We start from the raw sequence: 23,846 nt of genomic DNA on the forward strand, positions 1-23,846 counted from the left end.
GATGTAGTCTACCACACAGAGGTCCCGACCAGCAGCGTGGAAAAAGAAAAGGTAGCCCATGTCACCCTTGATGGACCTAACCAACTTCCGGCCCTCTGCTCCTGTGATTACCTTGCCATGGTAATCACAAACAATGGAGCCCATGGCAAAGGCTTTGGTGGCAACAACTCCTTTGGTCAAAAGAAGGTGCAATTAGTATTCACTCCAGGAGTACAAATATCTGCTCACAAGACAAAAATGGTATGTATTTTTATGTATTATGTTTACATACCTTGTCCTCCTTTTGTGCCAAAGTCCTTGAGGGCCAGGCCTGTCCACTTTTGGTTCCGAATCGTAGTGATGATCCATGGATCCGACTCCAGCTGCACCCTAGTGATGGGTCTCCACTTTGCCACTACGTCCTCGGGGCGAGGACAGTTGCCAGTCCAACCCTCTTTTTGGATCAGCAGTGACACCTTGCTGACAGTCGGGGGGCGCCTTAAACACAGGGCTGTCAAAGACAAATGTTAAATTAATATTCTTGTCCAAAATGTGAATTATGTTACTTTGATTAAAGAAATATGTATTCATTTTTTTTTTATAATAAAGCACATCAACTTACACAAGAGGTGCTTCTCCTGCTTGGCAAACTGCACAGACCTCCACCTGTCATAAAATACTCTGTCAGGTGGAAACCCCGCAGCGGTCCGCTTCTTTTTCGTGGGCGGGGTGCTACTCGCCGTCGCTGGAAACTGCTGGAGAAACGCTCCAAAGTCCCTGTCATCCTGGTCAGCTGCGCCTCTGCCTCTCTTCTGTTTCCGACCTCTCCTCTCGTCGGCCGGCTCATCAGAAGAAGAGCTGAAAATTTGAGAAGATTTCATGCTCAAACTCTGACAAAAAAGCTAGACAGACCTTGGAAGTAGCTGACAAACAGAAAATATATGAATCTTGTGTGTGTTTTAGATGATGACACATACCATGCCATAGTACTTTGGGCTCTTCTGGCTTGCTGGCTCGAAAAGCTTGGCAAATCGTACCTGCAATGAAGAACAAATCTCAGATTAATCCTCAATTCTTTCAGTGTATTTTTCTTACAGAAAATAATATTATTTAAACTTTAAGTAGTACATAACCCAGACTATCAACTTAATCATTTTACATTTCTTGGTACAGTGCGTATAAATGCATACACTATTATACATGATTCTGCTAAAACTTACTGTTCATGCAGACGCCTGAGGTTGCTCGTGACGTTGCCAACTGGCAGCCCTTGTTTGGACAGGAAAAATCTGCCCTGGTCGTTCACACTGTCCTGCAGACATCCTGGACGAATCTTCTGGAAGTATGTGTCCAGCATCTGTGGAGATCAGATATGAAGTTAATGCATACTGAAAACTTTAAGAGATCTGACCTCTGACCCTGATAAGATTCTCCCAAGGTGCTGCATCCCTGTTAGAGAACTTACAGCAGAGTCCTCCTCTGTGAGGGAAAATGTTGCACTCTGCTTTGTGGATTGCACCTCCATCTGAATTCGTCCATCCACATTTCTCTTGTTGATCCAGTCTGAAGCCTGGAAAACAAATAAAGAACACAGTGAGTGACTGACTTTATACACACTGAGGAAACACTGTAAAGTAAAAGTACTTACTGTGAATGCCATCACTGCTTCTGGTCGCTGGAAGTATCTCAGGACCAGGATGGCTTCGCAGAAGTACCGGAAAAGCGTCCTTTGGTCTTCTTCCACATGCTGCTGGTCCAGGAGCCTCCTGTGGATGCCCAGCATGTCCGCCTGTGATACTCTGAGGACTCTCTGGCAGTCTTGTAGGACCTGAACAGGCCTAGAATGATTAGATGAAACAAAAAACTAATAATAGGAGGCGAGTTAGAAATGTTTCTGTATGTGTGCCTGGCAGCATTCCAATATTAAATTTAATGACTCTGCATTAAATGAAAAGTAATACTAGTGAATAACAACTCACTTTGCAGCGCCTGGTGGTCTGTGACTGGATTCAGCCTGTGCGTCCATGGGGTCATTTAGGATAAAAAAATGCCTCTCACGCAGGTCTTCCAGAAGAGCCTGTCTGGATGCCTCATCGGGGTACCGCTTGACCATGGCGTTGTAGTCCCAGGTTCTGCCTCGGAGGGTCCAGGCCTTCATAGACTTTTTGGCTCTCTCCACCTCTGCTTTCCTCTCCTCATCAGTGTGGTCCTTCATGCAGGCCCTAAACAGGTGGTTAGGCAGCATGTCCTGTGGCTTGAAACACTGCAGACAGGAAATGATGCGACGATCCTTGTCACTGACAGAAAGAAAAATAGTGTTCAAAGTATTCACACAGAAATCTGTGTGACCGCCATTAGAAGCATGGTAACCACCACAATGACCTCTGACCTCAAATGATTATTCTTGAATTTAATAATTCTCTAAATGAAGGAAACATCCTCTAAATGAAACACAAATAACATAAGCAAATACAGTTAAGAAACAAAAACACAAGCCTTACCTCTTCTGAGCTTGTTCAGCCATTGCAAAAGTATCAAACGAAGTCAAATGAAGTCAAGTCAAAGATGTCCTCCAGCTGGATAGTTTGAAACAAACCAGTGTCTCAAACTATCCAAACTATCCATAGATAACCATGAGTCTGTATTCAAACTAGCCAATGAGGTTGCAGTATTCTACAAAGCCCCTGCCAGGTGAGAATGGCCCACCGTTGCATTGGCTAGAGCTGTGGCAAGCTGAAAAACTGGTTTTGAGTCAGCCATCTCAGAAAAAGATGCTTTTATAAGTTTCAAATTAGTTAAAAATAAGTAAATGTGACAAAAATCTTTGTAAACTGAACATAATGAGCTTCAATTTGATAGGAAACACATGAAAAAAAGCTTGAAATTTTAAAAGAAAAAAGAGTGCATGCACTCCATCCTCAGATGCCAAGGAATAGAGCCTTCTTACAATGAGAGGAATACATAACAGTATTTGCCCCTCTTTTTTCTTTCCTGTATTTTACCATTTTTTATACAGTTTTAGGTTTTCAGTAAAACTGTGCCACAGAGTTGAACTAATTTGAACTTGCAAAAGCACCTTTTCTGAGATAACTGACTCACAAATAGCAGCAATTAGAACAGTGTTGAACCATTAATGGCCCATCCTCACATGCGGTCAAATGATCATGCATGGCAGAAACACATTCTCACATGCGCTCACATGAACGGGCCACACTGGCCTGTTATAATGGCCACTTTAAAGTTTAATTGAGCTAGCTATATCACAAAATGTGCTTTTGCAAGTTTCAAATTAGTTCAACTCTGTGACCAGATTTTAGTGAAAAATATAAAACTATAAAAATGGTCAAATAAAGGAAAGAAAAATGAGGGGCAAATACTAGGAAAAAAAATACTATGGAAGTCAATGGTTCCACTCAACTGTTTGGTTACTGACATTCTTCAAAATATCTTCCTTTGTGTTTAGCAGAAGAAAGAAATTCATACAGGTTTGAAACAACTTGAGGGTAAGTAAATGATGACAGCATTTTCTTTTTTTTTTTTTGGTGAACTATCCCTTTAACAGTAATGCTGTATTGGAGATACTGGTGTCTATAAATTTTGTTGTCCAGATATCTAAAATCTATAATCATTTACCAGATAATTAGTATGTATGTTGGTATTTTCTGAAGAGATAAATCAAATTTCAATCAGTGGTGTATGTTACACAAAGGTTTAAGGCCAGGCAGGGTGTGCAGATCTAGAAAAAAAAGTGAAAGAATTCATATTTGCATATTGGCTCTAAAAAATTTATTTTATTTTACATTTAGTAAAACATTTTTTTTTGTTTTTTTTACAATTAGCCTTTCGCAGAGCCCCGCCCCCCTTAGTTACTGTTGCTACGTCCGACAAACAAATGGTCAAACACGACCAGCGCGACAGATTGCCACGACGGGAAGAGGTATACCCGTGCGTGTCAGTGACCATTTTTGGAGCAATACCTCCGCGATATCCTCCAGATCGAGGCAAAAGGGGTTACAGTATGCAGTGGAGGGATATATTCAAAATATAAAAATACGCAATGAAGGAGACACGACTACTATCTACGTCTCTATCGAGGCTAATGCTTACCGGTGTTCATACACATCATTGTGATATGACAAAGAACAAGGAAACAAGTGTTTAAAAGCATTGAAAGACACTCACTGTTGTGTTTTTTGTGTGAAAGAAAAAACTGTCTCTGAAAATGAAAGTGCTGTCAGCAATAATTTCTTATGTGTGTTTTTTCGCATAACACTATGACTAAAATTTGAAATGCTGCAAAACACATGGGAGTTATATTCTCGATGCTGTAGTTTATTTTATCAGTCACAGTAATATATCATTAATCAAGCTTAATTTGACTTTTCAACTAACGTTACAATTTGGCAGGGTGAACTGAAAGCTTTTACAATTTTTTAGCTATATATCATTGACAAAAGTATGTGGTGCATTTTCTTCCAAAAATGATTTTCTTTCTCAAATTCATTCAAAAAAAAAAAAAAATAAAAAAAATAAGTAGCCATCGATACCACAGCCAGCAGACATATTTATGCTTCGTAATGTTCGACACATTTAACTGGGAGTGGGGCCGTCCACACTGTTTTATCTATTGTAGGCACCGCTCACGTTGTGTTTTCGGCTTTGGGAATGGAAAGAACACAACTTCTCCAGACAATCTCCCGGGGTATCTAGTGTCCGATTTACAAACGCTGTGGGCGCACCGCTTCACCATCTTGCTTGGAGTCAATGTTTGTCGGACTTGCTCACATAGTAACGGTTGCTATGATGTGTGATTGGACAATGGCCGTTTTGGGGGAGGGGCCGGCGAGAGGTCAATTGTTCTTTACTATGCTGCAGACTAAGTTGACTACATTTAATTTAACTTGTATGTGGTAAAATAACCTTTTGTTTGTCTGTTCATACAGTGCGTTCCACAGCAGGATTTACTTCCTCTGCCCGATCTGCAGGAAGGTGCCGCACACTCTTCCTGGGCACCTGAGGACAGCCTGCATGCAGGGAAGCTCTGAGGAGGACATCCAAGCAACTGTGATTCAGGCCAAGAAGGAGATGGCCGAGTTCTCCCACACCGGCCGGTTCTGGGAGTACCAGAGGTAGCTTGTTCGAGGAAATGGATAAGAAGGGCTTGGTGGTGAGGAACATTCCTCCACTCCTTCCTGCTCCATCTTCCGTTCCTCAGAGCTCCACGAGGGAAGCTGAGAGCGAGCCGCCAGCTGTGGAGCCAGAACCGGAGCCAGTGTCTGATGACAGCTCTGAGGAGTACTATCAGAGGTAAAGTTTCACATCATCCTTCACAGAGAGCAGATGCAGATATTGGACATCATGATTACTCTTGAACACATACACAATCATTTGACCACCTGGTTTATTTGATTTTTGCAGCAATGGGCCTCGGTGGACCACTGATGTTCGGGTGGAGATGGCAAAAAAGGGCCTCTATAAGAAGCACTCCATCAATCACCCCCTTCTTGAGGGATTTTTCCTCTACTTGCGTGTGAACTTGGGCAATTGAAAAGAAAAGATAGCTTTAAATGTCACACACACACACACACAGAAAAATCAATAAATACATTTGACGAAAAAATAGGTTACATTTTATTTTAATGTGTCATTGTTACAGTGTAATTATATATTTAAGTACTGTGTAATATTAACACATGTACTTACTATAGGGTAGGGTTAGGATTTAGTTGAGGTTTATTTGCATTTAATTATGCATAATTTACTGGTACTAAATGTTAAATAAAGTGTTCCCTAAATGTAGTTTGGTTCTTATCCATAAACTGTGTTGTGGTCACATGTTAACCTGTTTTACATTCAGCCCTGCAGATTTTAATGTGTAATGTATAATTACAGGTGGAATCTGTCTCCCGGTTCATGCACTACATGGACCCAAATGAGCCGAGCCTGTCATTTGTTCGGGAGGTGGAGAAGGTGCGAGAGTACTTTAATGTACTCACCCAGACTCAACTCTCCAAGCAGACAGTGCTAAACTACTGGAAGAGTCTCAAGAGGTCAGGACTGTGTAACGTAACAAACACATCATGTAACTGTCAACTGATAATTATCAGATAGGCTGTCTTCTGACTGTAACAATAATTTCTTTCTCTCTCTTTAACGTTCATGAAGTACATCGTCTCGTCCACCAGCCTTCACAACAAGGACAAAAGTCTCTTCAGTGACTGTAGAGACTTCATCAGTCCTCTGGACGGCATACGGGCTGGTATGTCCAAGAAGGTCAACAAAGACACAAAAACTGTATGTTTTTTAATGATTTTTTCACACCTTTTTTATCTATTGCACGGAAATCGCAGGTGAGCTCATCATTACTATTTTATTTCTCAGGTACCAGGGTTACGGGAAGGAGAAGCTGCCGGCAGACTGTGTGGCGATCCTCGATGTGGCTCTCATGGATTTCCTGACAGTTATGGGGAAACTCCAGGGTCCAGAAGCTGTTTCTGGGGAGGCCCTTGATAAGAACGACCGCCTGCTGGTCCTCTATTATTTGGAGGCCATCGTTATGCTCAAGCTCCTCCAGCGGCCCGGTGTCGTTACCAACATGACCGTAAGTGTATTTTAGTAACCTTTTTAATTTTTTTACTTCATCAATGCCTCCTGATCTCTTGTGGTTCACAGATGTGTGTGTACCTTTTGATTATTAGTGAGACCTGTCATCGAATGTGCACAACTGTGTGTTTGCAGGTTGAGGAATGGCAGGGGAGAACCCGTACTCAGAACGGCTCGTCTGTGGCGGTGAAGGAGCATAAAACGGCCGCATCACAAGTCACCGAAGTTCCTCTGACCGCTGACCAGGAACATGTACGTTTGTATTCAAAATTACACTATAACTGTTTGTGTGTATGTGTGTGTGTATGTGTGTTTGTAAATGTATTTATTTCTTTTTCCCAGTGGTTCGGCCTGTACTTCGAACAAATTCGGGTGGTGATGCTCGAGGGTCCCAGGTCAGCTCTCCGGGCTACCACCGCAGCTAACCTGGACACTACCGGCGCAGCTCACCTGGCTTCCATCGCAGCTAACCTGGATACCACCGTCGCAGCTCACCTGGCTACCATCGCAGCTAACCTGGATACCACTGTCGCAACTCACCTGGCTACAATCGCAGCTAATCCGTCCCCCACCGCAGCTAACATGGCTACCACCGGCACAGCTTACCTGGTTGCCGCCACGGCGCGCTTGGTCTTCGCCGCAGTTTGCCTGGCTTGCGGGACCTGCTCATGTTGATCGGAGGCGCAGGAGTGGCGCCGCACTGCTTGAGCGATCGGCTCCGCGGCCGGGCCTGGGCCTGGGCCTGGCTCGCGTGGACCGGGGGCACCGGGTAGATGGCACGGCGGCGGCTCCATCTACGGGTCTGAGCCTGCAGCATGATGCCCAACAACTGGCCATACACATTGATTTGAAACATCCGGACACTAATCCAGAAATGGCAATACCAGCTCAAGGTACCAGCAAACCCGCACAGACTTTAGGCGGTGAGTGCCAATTGATATCAACTTCATTAGGGATAAACTGTAGCATTGAACACAATCAACAAATTATAACTACAGCTAAACCCAAAAACCCAGTTTTTAAGAAACATAGGGTAACAAAAAATGTTCAGACTATAAATCATGCTAAGATGATCTGGGACCCATGCTGTAAACCTAAAGGGCTACTTGGTGGACACTTAAATATCAGAAGCATGATCCCTAAACGTGAACAGTTAGAGCATTTACTAATTCAATCAAATTTTTCCTTTCTAGGATTAACAGAAACGTGGTTAACTTCTTCATCACCCTAGGCAGCAATAACAATACCTGGCTACAATGTTTTTAGAAAGGATAGGGGTCAGGGGAATGGAGGGGGGGTTATATTATATGTTAAAGATACCCTTAAATGCAGTAAGATTGAATGGTCTGATGACACCAACCTTGAGTGTGTGGGAGTAGACATTATTGTAACGTAAACGACTCTGGGTCAATGCGAATTAGCTCAAGAATATAGGGAATTTGGGAAATATTACTAATCATAACTCATAAATCGCATATACAATACTTTATCAATTTTCGGAAATACCTCGTTCTGTAACTGGTCTCGTCATCAGTCATTCATCCAGCGAATAAATGTAAGATTACCAGTTAAGAAGGAGTATCCCTGTTTACAAACCACGAACATAAAACTTCCTGAGTTTATGAATTAAAACTACTCAAGGTAGTCAATATCGAGCTTGTAACTTAGATCTTTTGATTTCATTGACTTACCAGGTGGGTTTTCAAACACAGAGACAGTTAAAGTATAAATGGATTTTTTTAATAAATGTACACTAGAGAGATTATATGAGCTACAATATAAACGTACGTAAAAATGCAAACAGTAAAACACACAAACATTTAACCAAACATAAAACATAACGTGATAGAGAGAATAAAATGAAATGAAAGAAAGGGAGAAAGAAATAGAGAGAAGAGATAGAGAGTAACTTAATTCACAGAACTAAGAGCTGGACACCTGAAATCAGCGTTTAGAGAGAGATAACGTTACTTGCAAGATTCTGTGCTCTTTCAGTGTGGTGCTGAAGAGGGGGCGCGTGCGCGTGTGCGCGTGTCCGGCTGGTTTGCGTCTAGCTTTGTCTTCTGGGTCGTTTCGCAAGACGATGTAAAGGCTCACTTGAATTTAACGTTACAGAGAAAGTTCAGATCATTTCCCTTGTGGAGGGGAAAGGCGTGTAGGAACTTAGTTGCAAAAGAACGGCAGCTTCTACATGACGCGGGGCATACGTCCAGAGGCCAAGCCAAGGCCTGTCCAGCTGGTTGCGTTGGGAGGAGAAGCGCTGCGCATGGAGGAGAAGGTCAGAAGAGAGGATGAGAGTTGACAGTTGAGAGAGCGAGCAAACTGAAGGTTCAGACTTTTAACAGTGTCCCGTTAAACAGCGTCCCCCACTTTTGCGTGGAGGACGAATCGGATCTTCTGATCTGAAGCGGGAAGAGGTTTCTTTGTTTGTGAAGAAACCCCTCCTTTGACTGTCATGTGAGAGATCGAAAACAACATTCATATTTAGAAATTTCCTGGAATAAATGCATATTATTGTACTTTGCAGTCAAGATTCGACTCCGACATGTTTTTCCAGTTACATTGACACCTCGAATGACGTTTTTGCATGAAAGAAATACAGGGTTACATAATTTCCTCATAATCACTAGCATAGTGATTTTGATTATCATAATAACGTTGCATAGATACCTCAGACATTATCTGGCCAATTATACACACATAAAAATACATATCAAAAACATTGCTATTTGATCACATGTGTGGAAATGTCCGTTTCAAAGTCCAGAGTGTGTTTGTGTGTGTGTGCGTTGGAATGTTGCGCCCCCGTGGTCTCCTTTGCATAGGGCTGGATGAGCTTGGTGGTCAAATTTTATGACCTGCCAATGAGATCGGGTTACGGGATGCGATTCTACTGGGCAAACATTCTTCAAAAATACATTTCAGAGCCAAACACTCGAAGATCATAACTATATGATCAAAACAACATTAATCACACATACATACAGGAAGTTCAGATACAAGTCTGAGTTACATACATTAAAGGATGTTAAGTTAAACACAAAGGATGTTTGTGTGTGTGTGTGTGTATGTACGTGTGTGTGTGTCATTCAGAATTCAGGCTGCTTTGGTGAACTCTTGTCCTTTCCCCCACCCTTTCGGGGGTTTTCAGGATGTGAGTCCCGTGAGTTGGCGAGATTTGAATCAAGGGACTAGGTCGACCCTTTTGCTCAACGCTCGGCTTGTTATAAATGTGTCATGTGCCAGGGAGGCCTTAGCCCAAGCGGCGCCCCCGCTGGTCAACATGCCCCAAGGGGGTCGTAAACAGAATGCTCTTTGTTTACTCAAGAAGAAACGAACTGTGTTTTGTAAATAAGGATTCGCTAATTCAGAACATCTGGCCGGATGCCAAGTCAGTGTCGCTACATTATACTTTCTACAGAAATGACATTCACAGTCATATGCATGTATCGTAAACCATCAGCTAAAATAGATTTTTATAGCAATCTTAAAACCCTTATTAATCTTACGAATGTGAAAAAATAGTTAATCTTAATAGGTGATTTTAATATTAACTGGGATAATAAGAAAGAAAGAAAAAACCTTAAACAGATAACTGATTATTTTAATTTGGAACAATTAATTAAAACGCCAGCCCGACTAACTAACCGTTCCAAAACAAGAATAGACCTAATTTTTACAAACAAACCTGAAAGAATTACTAAAACCTACAACCTTTTAACTGGTCTGTCTGATCATAATGGAATCTTTTTTTCACGAAAATTAATCAAAACACGATCTCGTAACTCCAATTTTTTAAATAATTCTTTGTATCATGACATAATCCCCAAAAGTCAACATTCAAATCTGGAAATAGCCCTAAATGAGCAGGATTGGGCTGCTTTTGTCTCATGTGAAGATGTTATAGATAATAGTGTCACTTTCCACAGTAAGGTTAAAATGGTTATGGCATCATTTATTAGAAAGGTGAGGCACAGAAGAACAAATGACAATGACATACCATGGCTTCATAATGATTGCAGGTTGCAAATGAAGATAAGAGATCAATTACTTAAAAGGGCGATTAAAACTGGCCTTACCTCAGATAGACAACTATTTACATCAGCTAGAAATAAAGTTATACAAATAATGCGGAAGGCCAAAGCACATTTTTTATGACTATTATTGATAGTGCAAAAGAGAATGGGAAAAAAATCTGGCAAAGCATTAACAAACTAACTGTTAAACAGAATAAACAAGATAAATTAACTGAGCTTAAAATTAATAATGTATTGGTGAAAGATCCACTCATCCTAGCATCTGAGTTAAACTTGTTTTTTAAAAATTCTGTTCAAGAAATATCTCAATTATTTATCCCATCTGAAAGTGTTTCTTCTCCTATTAATTACACACAGCCTATATTTATGATAGAAGAAATTACGGAACCAGATGTGGCTTCCATCATTGATGAATTAAATAATTCCAAAGCTAAGGATGAGTTTGGATTGGACACAAATTTCATTAAATTGCACAAAGAGTCTTTAGTATGCCCTATTACACATATGATTAATCTATCAATTAAACACTCTGTTGTTCCACCAGATTGGAAGATGGCCACAATTACACCAATTTTTAAATCAGGGAGCAGATTAGACATCAATAATTATAGACCAATCTGTATTTTGCCTGTTATATCTAAAATTATTGAAAAATAGTAAATAGATAGTAAAACAATTAGTAAAGCATTAAAATGTGGCTCTCCTCTGCATCCCATGCAATTTGGCTTTCATGCCCATCATTCTACTGAAACAGCTGTTAATGTATTTATTGAAAAGGTCAAACATTCGTTAGACACTCATTCTGTTGTTGGTGCTGTTTTCCTGGATTTGAAAAGGGCATTTGATACCGTCAATCATCAAATGCTCTTGTCTAGATTGACAAACTTCAATTTTTCCAAACAAGCCATCAGCTGGATGAACTCCTACTTAACCAACAGAAAGCACTGTGTCTCTGTCAACAATATTAAATCTCCTCACCTCGAATGTCCAGTAGGAGTCCCTCAAGGTCTGAGTCTCCTTATACATTAACGACTTGCCTACAGTATGCCAAAACATCAATATTTTAATGTATGCAGACGATGCAGTAATTTTTACACATGCCAAAACTGTTCAAGATGCCTCTCAGTTGCTTACATCTGCACTGACTCGTGTACAGGAGTGGCTCACAAAATCATGTCTACTATTGAATCCTAAAAAAAACTGTTTGTATAATGTTTTCTAAGCGGCAGATTGAATTGACACGTTCAAATATATTTTTAAAACAAGAAGAACTACAGATTGTAAATGAATTTAAATACATTGGCATTGTGTTAGATCCCACACTGTCCTTTAAAAATCATGTCAAATGCCTTTCAAAAACTGTTCAATTTAATCTTGCTAACTTCAGATATATCAGACCATCACTTTCATGTAAAGCAGCCAGAATGTTTCTTCATTCTATGATCCTTTCTCATACTGAATACTGTTTTACAAACTGGTCACTCACAAATGCTACAACGCTTAAACCAATGGAATCACTTTTCAAACGAGCTTTAAAAATATTTTATAGAAAACCGCTTCATATCATCACTGCTTAATATTACAATATAATTTACTAAGTTTTGAAAATTTTCTAACGCTCAAATATGCCTGTGCTATATATAAGATCCTGCATGGACTTGCCCCACCCCCACTAAGTGAATACATTACATTGAAAAAAACGGGAGAGGGAAGAGCTGTAACCAGGGCTTCCACCAGAGGTGATTGTATGGTGCCTTACAGGCGTACAACATTTGGACAATATGTATTGTCAATTAAGGGGTCAGAGATCTGGAACAAACTACTGGTTGTTGTTAGAGAATGTCCGACCTACCCCAGTTTTAAGAACCAACTTAACCCTCTGAGGTCTGAGGGGTTTTTGGGGTCCTTGAGATGTTCTGACATGCCCTGACATTTGTGCTTTTTTCAGTTGCTTATAAACATATTAATGGCAAAGGTATAATTACACTCTATTTAGCACAAACAGGGCTACCATAATATGTGAGCAACATGCATGTACATGTTTGTATTTTTTAGAGAATAATGTTTATGCATGGTTATTGAAAAAAACTAAAAACTAAAGTTTCTGAAATAAGGCCACAAAACACATACTAAATACGTGTCAATAAGACTTTTGACTAATTGATGTCTTTGCCTAGAGTTTTTTCTTCAAAATGATGTGAAAATCATCCTGCCCTTATCATTCACATAACACAATACATTGATTTTAAATCTTGTAAAACACTTTTTGTTTGTAAAGGCAATATGCGCAAGGGGCGTCAACCATTCAACAGCATCATGCATATGTAGTGATTCACACCTGAGGAGACAATGGGGCCCGCATACTTAATGAGCCATTCATTCAGGTGTGTCACCTATAGCCACAAGAAAGAATGCAAGAGCAATATATATACAGTATATACAGTATATATATATATATATATATATATTCTACCAAATTGGTTCACAGTTGGAAGCATGTCAAATTTTTATTTATTTATTTTTTCCACAAATTTTGCTTGCAAATTGTATAATATCCAAGGAAAACATGTCTATTAATTGTGCAGTTAATTCTCATACTGTATTTTCAGTTTTGGAATATGTATCCTCTCCCCAAATTTGTCAATAATAAAACACAATAAAAATTATTTAAAGAAAATGCTTATATTTACCTTTTAAAATTTGTTTACATCTACCTTGTAAATATATATTTTTTTATTAAAAAGGTTACAATTACAACAACAATTGAAGTGTAATCTTTCTTTGTAAAAACTAAAGTATATATTTTATCATACATATTTCAAAGTTAAGGATTCATTACTTCGAATATAGCCTACATTGACAAAACATACTATATTTAACATATTAGCAAAAATTGGCAAACAAAAGCTTATTTGAGGTGGCAGATATTTTACAGTAAAAATGTGTAATCTATCCAAAACTAATCAACGAAATGTTGTCTTTCATTTGTCTGTAAAATAGGTCTTTCGTTTTTATTATAAGGAATATAAATGTTAATTTGCAGTTTAATACGTTGCTTATACAAATACATTTTATTTCAACATATTTCAATCGATTTTACTCAGTATAGTAAAATAGTTTGCTAAAAGCAGATCATTCATTCACACACAGAAACGCAATTCAAATTTAAACTGTCTTTTTGCGAGTTGTGGTAAACAGCGCATCTCTGCCATTCATTCATTCACACAGAAACGCGATTTACTTGAGAATGAAAAAAAAAACTTACTACATTATTCCATCCGTTGCTCCTCGAAATACCAGCACTTCTGAGGTAAGTTTTCCATTATTATTATTCCTCACAGCGCTGCGAGACAGTGTAGACAACTACACTTATCATCTGAATAAACTTGATGTGTTTTCTCGAGCTGATATGTGGGCGTTCACAGTTTGTATGGGATCGTCTCAGTCATTTGCGTTTGAATAGCGCGCGCTCTCCGTGGGCGGGGCAGATTAAAACGTAATGAGATGAGATGAGCTCGACTGGAATCGCTCTCTTTTAATACAGATTTCACAAGATGAGAATATTTGTTTTTTATATAAATTACTTCATTTAAAAGAAGAGAATTCAAGCTTCATGCCTGTGTGTCTGTATGCCTGTTTGACTGAGTATTCGGTGAGTTATTGTTCATTTTCGGATGCGTTTCAGAATGGACTTCACTGGCAGAGAGAAGGCAGAACTCGCTTCGTGTTTATTTTTCTTTATTTGGCAAAAAGCACAACACTTTGTTTTTATTGTGAGTATACACAAAAATAATACACATTTAACAGAATCGATTGATGTATGAAACTCCTATGGAAAATCAAAGTCAACAGAGTATTTATGAGTTTCTTTTACATTGATAAAAAAAAAAGCGAGCTGGTATCGCCGGCGATACCGTAGACCTCAGGGGGTTAAACAATGGCTCAAGACACATCAAAATTGTGCCCACTAACGATATTTATTGTAATTTAGGTATATGGATATGATCACTGTGGTACTGTTTAAGTATTTGTATGTATACCAAACCAGATCCAGCACTTTACTGTATTTATTAGTATTTTAGCATAATTACAATGTACTTAAAGTACATTGAATAGCACTTTATTGTATATGTGTATATTTATGTGTAACCTGTATTAGATGCCCTGTCTGAAAACTGTGGTATCTCTTATAATATGTTGTTGAATATTGTGGTGTCTTTTAAATTGTGTTGTATCATATTTAATTTCAATGTTTAGCCTTGTTACTTGATATTGTGATGACCTGACGGGGGACTGCAGATGTAAAATAGCCTTGGGGCTAATTCTGGCATATTTACATTGCTGAAAAGCTAAGATGTTCATTAATATGCATTGTCCCTTTTAAATAAATAAATAAATAAAAAATAAACAAATGTGCACATGGTCCGCTTGTTATTTTGCATTCTAATGTTGCCCTGTGTTCTAGGTACAACATTCCAGCAGTGACCAGCGGTGACGCCCGGATGGCCTTCGAGACGGCTGCTGAGAACCTGCCGGAGGTGGAGAGGAACGCGGTGGCTCGGCTCTTGGGACACACTCCCGAGACCGCATGAGGACTCCGGCGGACGCTTTCCTGGCGCAGCGTCTAGTTGAGGACATTTCTGGAAAAACACGGTAAGCAATCTGAAATCTAATGAACGAGATGATTATTATTTGTAATGTTGCTACTCAAAGCAGTCATTCATTGGCACTTTCTTTATTGTTTATTCATTGATATTGTAGACCTGGATCTGCTGCGTCCACGAGCAGAGAGCAGAGTGTGGATGAACGGACAGCATTTGACATGCTGGTCCAGTCTTTCCCAGTGACTCTGGACGAGCCGGCTCCTAAAAGGGCAAGGAGACACCAGCTGTGTGGCGAGCACGAGCGGCACTGCTACGACCGCTGGCGCAGCGAGCAGCTCAAGCTCCGGGAACGTCGTGTCCTTGGTAAGCATCAATATACACGTTTTATAACAAAAATTGTGTGTCAGGGATGGAAAATTTGTGAAATCTCATAAAACATGTCACCACATTGGCTAATGCTCCTCATGATTTGTCTTTATAGAACACTTTGGTCGGCATCAGCTGTCTGGGACCGGGATCCAGAAGTAGGGGTGGACTTCCAACCTACCACAGGCTTCCCAGATTCTGAGGTAGTGGGAGGCAGGGGGAGCCATGAGGAATTCACCCTGACAGTAACCTTTGATTAACCTTGTAAATAAAATACAATTTCACAATACTGGGAGCTTGCATATGGACTATCGATGTTTATGTCACATACTGGGACTATCGATGTGTCATAACATTGGCTGTTCATGTAAGTGGAGCGTCAGTGTGAACATTGAAATGAATGACTACATCTATGTCCGAGAGACGACTTGACGTGATTAACTAACTGTTTTTTTTTTTTATGTACATTTCTGAAATGTATTTTCTATAAAGCTGATATACATATTTCTTTACTGTTTTAAAAATAAAAATTCCCTTAATCTATTGATTCGTTTCATTCTTTTATCAGTGCCAGTGCAATTACAGGCAGTTCCAGACTTTTTGATAATTTGTTTATTTTATACCCTTTGTATTGTGCTTTTTACAATACAGATTGTTTCAAATAATTTTCCCACAACTTTCATGGGCCCAGAATTTGTTGTATGGATACCTGGAGAATCAGAAATGCAAGCATTTCATTTGTATGTAGGCAAGGCTAGTTTATTTATATAACATTTCATACACATGGTAATTCAAAGTGCTTTACATAGATGAAATTAAAATAAAAGAAATACTATATACAAGTTTAATAAAAATAAAAATAGAATAAAGTACAGATGAAATTAAAATAAGAAATACTATATAAAACAGTTTAATAAAAAAAAAAAATAGAATAAAGCAAGCATTCAGACCTTTGCAGTTTGATGCTACTGGTCCAACTCTGGTTTTAGACGGTGTACCCCTAGGTTCTCTTTTAGACTGAAACATCACTTTATCTAAAGTCTTTACTGTTAAAATCTGCAATAAAATAGAGCCTTATGTAACTCAGAGATCTGCTTTAGTGTTTAGCAACATCTTAACAACAAACCTACAAGTAATATAGTGGCTTGAGTTCAACCCTGTTCAGGGTTTGTCTCCCATTAACACAGAAAACAAACTTAGCCATCATGTTGTTCACAAATTTTCTAATTTTTTCCACCTTTCCCGGGGCAGCATGCCTCCAGTGGCGCCTTTGGTTGATGGAAGACGCAGAATTTTCATCTGGGGAAACGGTTCATTGAGGTCACGTAGGTCCTTCATCGCTTTGAGAAGCAGCACACTTTTCACGTGTCCTAGGTCATTGCCTCCACAGTGAATCACTAGCACATTCGGAGCAGTTCTTCCTTTAACCCTCTGGTGTTCTTCGGACCAAATGGTCCCAAAATGTTTAAATAAAAAAATTTATAAAATCATAGCTTCATCGGAATGGTCCGAAATTTGGTGACTTTGTTGGTACTTGGTATATGAACACCCAACAAAATTGGAGACAGGATTTGAATAGTCTAAGTGGTTGTAAAAAAAATTGTCACACTCAAGGTCTTCGGGACCAAATGGTCCGCCATAGGAAATTGGCAAAAATGTGAAAATACAGAGTTTTTTTGTGCGTACAATCTACAAATCAGCCACGATCCAGAAAAAAAGCACACAACAGTGAAGGGGTGAATCTATAAAACATCAAGAGTGCAAAACAGACACATCCACACACACACTTTTATACACATACACACTAATAAATTCAGATTACAAAAATCTGTTTAGAATTTTTTTAAATCACAGCTTCATCGGAATGTTATGAAATTTGGTGACTTTTATGGTATTAGGTATGTGAACACACAAAAAATACAGCTTTAAAAAAATAATAAAAATAATGTTTATATATATAAAAAATTTATATTATATTCAATGGGAAAAAATGGGTCATAATTATTGCATAAATATTAATTATAAATCATAAAATTATCTCAAGACACCAAAAAAGAAAAGAAAAATTATAAAAAACAAGTAAAAAAAATTATGATTTTTTTTTATAAATATTATTCCCACCCTCCCGGACCATTTGGTCCCGAAGGTCTTGAGTGTGACTCTGAAATGAAGGACACCAGAGGGTTAAGGCACTGTTGGAAGAAGGGAAGGAGGTCTCCCCAGCACATGCCTCCCCTGCCAAACCACTGGACCTGGGAAGCCACTCCAAGATTGGTGCCTATGGTCTCTCTTGCTCACTGTTGGCCACGTCTAATGTAACGGTCACCAATAATCCAGACTGTGCACCCCTGATAAAAAGATTACAATACAAATGATTAACTCATTCAGTAGCTGCATCACAATAAATTTTATACATTTCAAGGCCTCTTTAACATGGACAGCCAAAGCTCACAATCTTAAAAATCTAGGGATGGTCCATGATTTAAACATCTACAATCTTCCAAAGAACATACAACATTTAAACATTTGTGTATTTTGAAATGAGATTGCCACTACATGCATTATTTGTGTTAAACGCAAGTGTTAAAATATATTTAAATCAAATATTTCAAAATAGGTTGAGCAGAAACATACCTTTCTTTTGAGTAGTGGATTTTCTACTAGGTTGATCGTGAACTGTTGACTTTGCTTTAAAAAAATAAAAAGTAAAATAATAATAAATGTTTAAGTTGCAACATCTGTAGAATAACTGGTAAAACATTGTTTTTCGTGTTTGTTAAATTGATCATTATGAGTTTAAATATACACAATATAATTGTTGGTACTTCAAGTCTTAAATAAGAATTATGAATTTCGAATTTCGCTCTTCTGTCTCTGCATAGAAGATATTTTAACTGTCAGTTAAATGGAGTATCAAAAAGAAAAAAAAAGAAAAAATGTAAGATACTTAAAATTACTAGAGTAACCAATTTGAAATTCTGAATTGTAAGTGTCATTTTTTAAAATTCTTAATAAATAGACCAATCAAAATGCTGAACTTACCTCATGTTAAATCCAAATGTGGTTTTATTTAGAAGGGAAATCCAAAAACATAATCAAATTCACAGGCAAAAGTCAAACGGAAGGCAGTCCAAACTATCAGGCAAACAAAACAGGCGAGGGTCAGGGGCAAAAAGGGTAATCCAGTGAACAGAGCATAAAATCCAAAAACCGAGAGACAAGTAAACAGAACGCTCAGAAATGCAGTACCAATAAAGCAAGACTTTGCAGTGAGTGAGTGTGAAAACCAGGCTATTATAGTGTGAGTTAAACAAGGTAATGACACACAGGTGAATGCGCTGATGAGTCCGGGCAGTGATTTATGGGAAATGTAGTTTGTGAGGGTAAAAAAAAAAAATCACTTGTTTCACTACGTAAAACAGAGATGTTTTACGTAGTTTCGTTTATTTTAAAGTTAAGACCAGGTTAAAATTCTGCCCAGGGGAAATATTGATACCCTGTTTTCAAAATTTAAAATTGTAAAAGGGCCACCTTTTATTTTATTTTGAAAGGTACCGAAAACTTTAAGAGATCTGACCTCTGACTCCAGGCGGACAGGCCTGACAAATTTTATGTGTAGATTATTTTAACAGAGATGGGGGACTCGAGTCACATGACTTGACTCGAGTCAGACTCGAGTCGCAAATTTAAGGACTTGAGACTTGCTTGACTAAATTAAGAAAATGACTCGACTTGACTTTGACTTGAGATCCAATGACTCGAGACTTGACTTGACTTGAACTGTATGACTCGAGAATGACTTGATATACATTTTTATATAAATCATCGCAACATCAATTGATGAACAAAATGAAAGCAACGGAACCATTGACGCCAGTCATCAGATTCTGCGCGATTGCGTGACGCTGCACAAGCACAGGAAAAACATACATCGCGGTGAGCGCGGCAGCGCGCTAAATACAATAACATCTCCCAGCATCGTTTCTTTTTGGATATAAACACTAAAATTGACCATATTCATACAAGATGATTTGCTGTACGCATAATAACTGGCAAGGGATATCGGACGACCATCACAACCTCGAACAGTCAAACTTTATTCACCACGTCTAAAAGTAAGCTATGGCTTGTTTAACCTGTTTGTTATAGTTAATTTGACTATCGTTAAATCTAGAGAGAATATTGGTCAAAACAGCATGCCTCTTTATACACAATTATGTTTTCAAATGTAGTCAATATTCAAATGATAATGGCATATGTTTTGTATAACATTTGCCACATTTCTTTCAAATCATGCTTTAAAGCCAAATATGTCGTTCTTTCCAATGACGAAAAACAACATAGAAAACAGTTAATGTTTTGTGTGTTTTATGTTTCTCTTAAAGCAGGGTTAGATGTTATCAGGGGGTTGGGGGCAAAATGCCAGCAGAATTAATATGCACCCAAAATTCAAAATGTGGTGGAAAAATTGCCCTAGTATGAGTTATTTTTATAATTAGCCTATGACATATGATATTAAAAAATATTTCCAGAATATTGGCGCGATTGCAAATGTGATAATGATTTTATAAAACAGTTCAGTAAACAAAGAGTGAATATTGTGATGTGACATTTTAGACATAATATTCCAAATATTCTCTGTTTTTGCTCTATTTCTCCAATGACAATAGTTCCAAACAAGCCACAGAAAGAGTTATGCGTATTTGTGATTCAGTGACCTATAGTTGCTTAGTTCCAGAACGAATCTGCCGTTTTGAACAAATCAGTTGAATGAATGCTTGTATGACTCGTACATTAAGACGGTGATTTGGCGCCACCTATTGGCGGTTTTAACTTCATAATTAAAAATATATAACTTGTATAAAGGGGATGCCAGTTTGAAGAATGCCATTTGGTGGCATAGGAACCATTATACTTGAATTGTGAATTGTTTAATACATTTTAATGGTCTTCTGCAATGTTTGAGGTATATTTATTTTTTCATGCTTTAATGTTGGCCTAATTTCAGTTACATTTACATTTTAGGCTATGTAGTTTGAATTTTTTATTTTTTTTTTTATTTTTTTATTGTAGTAACCACTCAGCTGTATGTGGAAATGCATATTTAAAAAAAATGTTGCAAATAAAACCATGGTCCACAACTTCTGTAGTTTTAACTTATTTTAATATATAAATTCAGTGAAATCATCAAACGTTTGTATGACTTGCCAGTGACTTGTGACCCAAGCTACGACTTGACTTGACTTGCTTGACATAAAGCAGTGACTTGACTTGACTTGACTTGCTTTTCACAAAATTGACTTGGACTTGCTTGAGACTTGAAGGTTAAAGACTTGAGACTTGCTTGTGACTTGCACATGTGTGACTTACTCCCACCTCTGTATTTTAAAGTATAAATTGCTTATCTAACTGCCTATTCTTTATTTTATTTTAAAAGGGACAATGCATATTTTCTTTATTAGTCTTCAAATGAATTAATTAGTATAATTTATTAATATAATTTATTAGTCTTTAAATTTAGAAATTCTAATCTAATTTCTGTTAGATTAGAAATATTACATGGAAAGGGTAAACTTTAAATGTGTGTATCATTAACCATATATTTGAAGATGCTGGGCAGAAATACATACCGAAAACTTTAAGAAATCTGACCTCTGACCCCAGCAGGCAGACAGGCCTGCCAAATTGAATACACTGTGATGCTGATCAGTAGCTGAAATACTGTAGTTGGCCTGAATTGTTGAGCCTGGACTTGTGGGGCAGAGGAAATTCTACTCTGTAATTTATGGTATTTATATAATTTAAAGAGCTGCCCTTACATTTTTTTGGTTGAGACCAGGATAAAATTCTGCCCAGGTGATTTTTTTTTTTTTTTACCTTTGTGGGAATGCAAGTTTATTAAAATGTTTAATTTAGGTTTACATTGAATTTAGCATGTTAAGGTTAGGTATAAATTATGATTATCAGAGTTTTCTAGCAAAAGACTTTGGTCAGTCCTGTTTTACTGAAACTCTTGGAGTTTGTGTTTTGGCAAGAAAGTCCAGCCAGTCCTGTACTCGGGTCTCAGTGTTTGAATAGATATGCTGAGTGGATTAGGGTGGGCAATGCTCTCAGTCTAAAACCGGTTCCTAAACCTGTCTTTTTCGGTTCCTGCCCCTAAATGTATATAAACTGTAAGAGAACATTCACGTCAGACTTGGTGACTGCAGCTACCGACAGCTCGCGTTCTCAATAAAGAATCCTGCTGAAGAAACAACCAAGTCTCCAGGTCTTTCGATTCTAAGTTCACAACAGATGGTGCCGTGACCCGGATGGAGAAACTGAAACTCAACAAAGAACTTCAAACTCAAAGATCTGAATCTTGAAACTTCAAGCTCAACAAAGATCTGACAAAGATTGCCAGACTGAATCTTTCCAGCTTCCTCCAGACTGAAAACTTCAAGCTAAAAAAAAAAGATCTCAAAGCCTGACTGAGTTCCAGACGAATGTTTTCTGTACAACCAAAGATTCTGTGAGTTTCACTCTATTCAAAGAACCAATGCAGACCAGTACAAATTTGTTTTCCTCTGTGCCGACAGAGAAGAAGTTAACAAACAGCTGCAGGGTTTTGTTAACTAAGTTATCCTCTAAAGTTGTCTTTTAGAGATGAAATGTATCCTCTGTTCTTGTCAGGCAGGGAAGATTAGCGTAAAGTGCTAGTTTTGTATTTGTGTTATCCTTTGCTCTGGGCAAGGAAGGTTAACAATACATAATCTGTGTTAACGTGTACCCTCTGTTGATCAGAGAAGTTTAGTGTTTGTTTGTGTGGTAACATAAAAATTCACAAAATGTTTAGGAAAAGTACTAGACAGATTACACCTTTATGGACAGACAATGAGTTTAAGTCTTTGTTATCAGAGCACATGGACACAATAGTGACTGAGCAAGTCAGAATGAATTTAACAAAGAAATTTGGCATTGATCCAGAGAAAGTGTGGTCAATTGAAGATTGTAAGAAGGTACTAGGAGAAAGTATTCGCAAGAACAGTGTGAAAAGTTTTATCTGTTGTCACAAAGAATTTGGTTTAACCCTAGTTACAGAACAGTCTAAGCGCAACTCCGAGCTAGAGAAACAGATCAAAGAGCTCCGTGCTAGAATATCTTCGTTGACTAAGAAAGTAAACCGCAACAAAGATGCAGAAAAAAACTGATGTGGAAGAAGTTAGTCAGCCTGATAACAATTATCCTGACTTAAAAGCTTTCTTTGAAACAAATGTAGCCATCCAATCAGTAACTTATCAGCCTGTAGATTCAGTGCAGGTTTGTGGGGCTAGGAGAAGATCTCAGGGAACTAAAAGTGTTACTCCAAACTCTTCTGTTGTCCAAATACAAACGGTTGCCAAAACATCTTTAGGTCCTAAGGATATAGATAGACTCTCCCAGAGTTTACCCTCAGCACGCACACATTTTTCTGAATTTAGAAGAGCATTGTTCAGTAAAATGCATCTTTACGACATGTCGTTGCCTGAAGTCACACAGCTGATGTCACAAATTCTAACTGAATCTGAATTCAACAATTTTGAGTCTGCTGTTACTTCCGAACTGCAACATGTCAGTAAAGGCGATTTGAGAGAAGGTGTTTTGAAAATCCTAAAGAATATCTTAGGACCCAAAATCGATTGGTCGAGAGTTACTAGCTGTGTACAAGAGAAAGAAGAAACTGTGAGTGAATATACTGAGAGGTTCTGTCAGGTAGCGGTAACGTACAGTGGAATAGTGGATGATTCCGAAAGTGTGTTAGCTGACAAAGGAGCTCTAATCCGAATTTGGGCAGATGGTCTTGTAGCTGAGTACAGAACAGCCTTGCCATTCCTAGATATTACGTGGGCTAAAAGAACTCTCAGAAGTAACCTAGAAAGTTTAGCTATTTGGGAAAGAGATTCTGATGTCAAATAGAGAGTAAGAATTGCAGCAGTTTCTGTTAAGGTCAACTCAGAGAAGCCAAAGAAACGCAAAAGTCCCAGAGAAGCCAGTTGTTCTTACTGTGGCAAGCACGGACATTTTGGAAAAGAATGTAGAAAAAACAAAAATAACTTAAGACAAGTTAACAAGGTTAACCAGCTTCTGATTAGCCTGCTTGATATTCTGAAGCAGCCCCTCCCCTCCTCGTTAAACTCGTGGGGCAACTTGATACGGTGTTAACCATTTAGGCTGTGAGTGCTTAATTTCCCCAGTAACTCACAACAAAGATGAAAGACTTATTTTTGTTTAATAGAAC

General features: G+C 38.4%; 2 protein-coding genes across 2 annotated transcripts; one reads left to right on the forward strand and one right to left on the reverse strand.

Moving 5' to 3' along the window:
- Positions 1–675: 675 nt before the first annotated feature.
- LOC309489730 (uncharacterized protein) lies at positions 676–2,267 on the reverse strand. The gene is made up of 4 exons (XM_082158588.1): positions 1,959–2,267; positions 1,200–1,817; positions 957–1,016; positions 676–837 (listed from the first exon to the last, which is right to left on the reverse strand). The coding sequence occupies exons 1-2, from the start codon at positions 2,222–2,224 to the stop codon at positions 1,358–1,360; spliced, it is 726 nt and encodes a 241-aa protein (XP_082014714.1). The 5' UTR covers positions 2,225–2,267; the 3' UTR covers positions 676–837; positions 957–1,016; positions 1,200–1,357.
- A 2,858-nt stretch (positions 2,268–5,125) lies between these two features.
- On the forward strand, positions 5,126–7,328 carry LOC309488828 (uncharacterized protein; the record flags this gene model as incomplete). The annotated part of the gene is made up of 7 exons (XM_082157244.1): positions 5,126–5,286; positions 5,398–5,509; positions 5,872–6,045; positions 6,204–6,238; positions 6,361–6,580; positions 6,718–6,834; positions 6,925–7,328. 7 exons carry the CDS (start codon positions 5,126–5,128, stop codon positions 7,255–7,257), a joined length of 1,152 nt encoding a protein of 383 aa, XP_082013370.1. The 3' UTR covers positions 7,258–7,328.
- Between the last annotated feature and the right edge of the window lie 16,518 nt (positions 7,329–23,846).

The sequence above is a fragment of the Leuciscus leuciscus genome (genome assembly GCF_965113295.1).
Source record: "Leuciscus leuciscus genome assembly, chromosome: 24".
Classification (NCBI taxonomy): domain Eukaryota; kingdom Metazoa; phylum Chordata; class Actinopteri; order Cypriniformes; family Leuciscidae; genus Leuciscus; species Leuciscus leuciscus.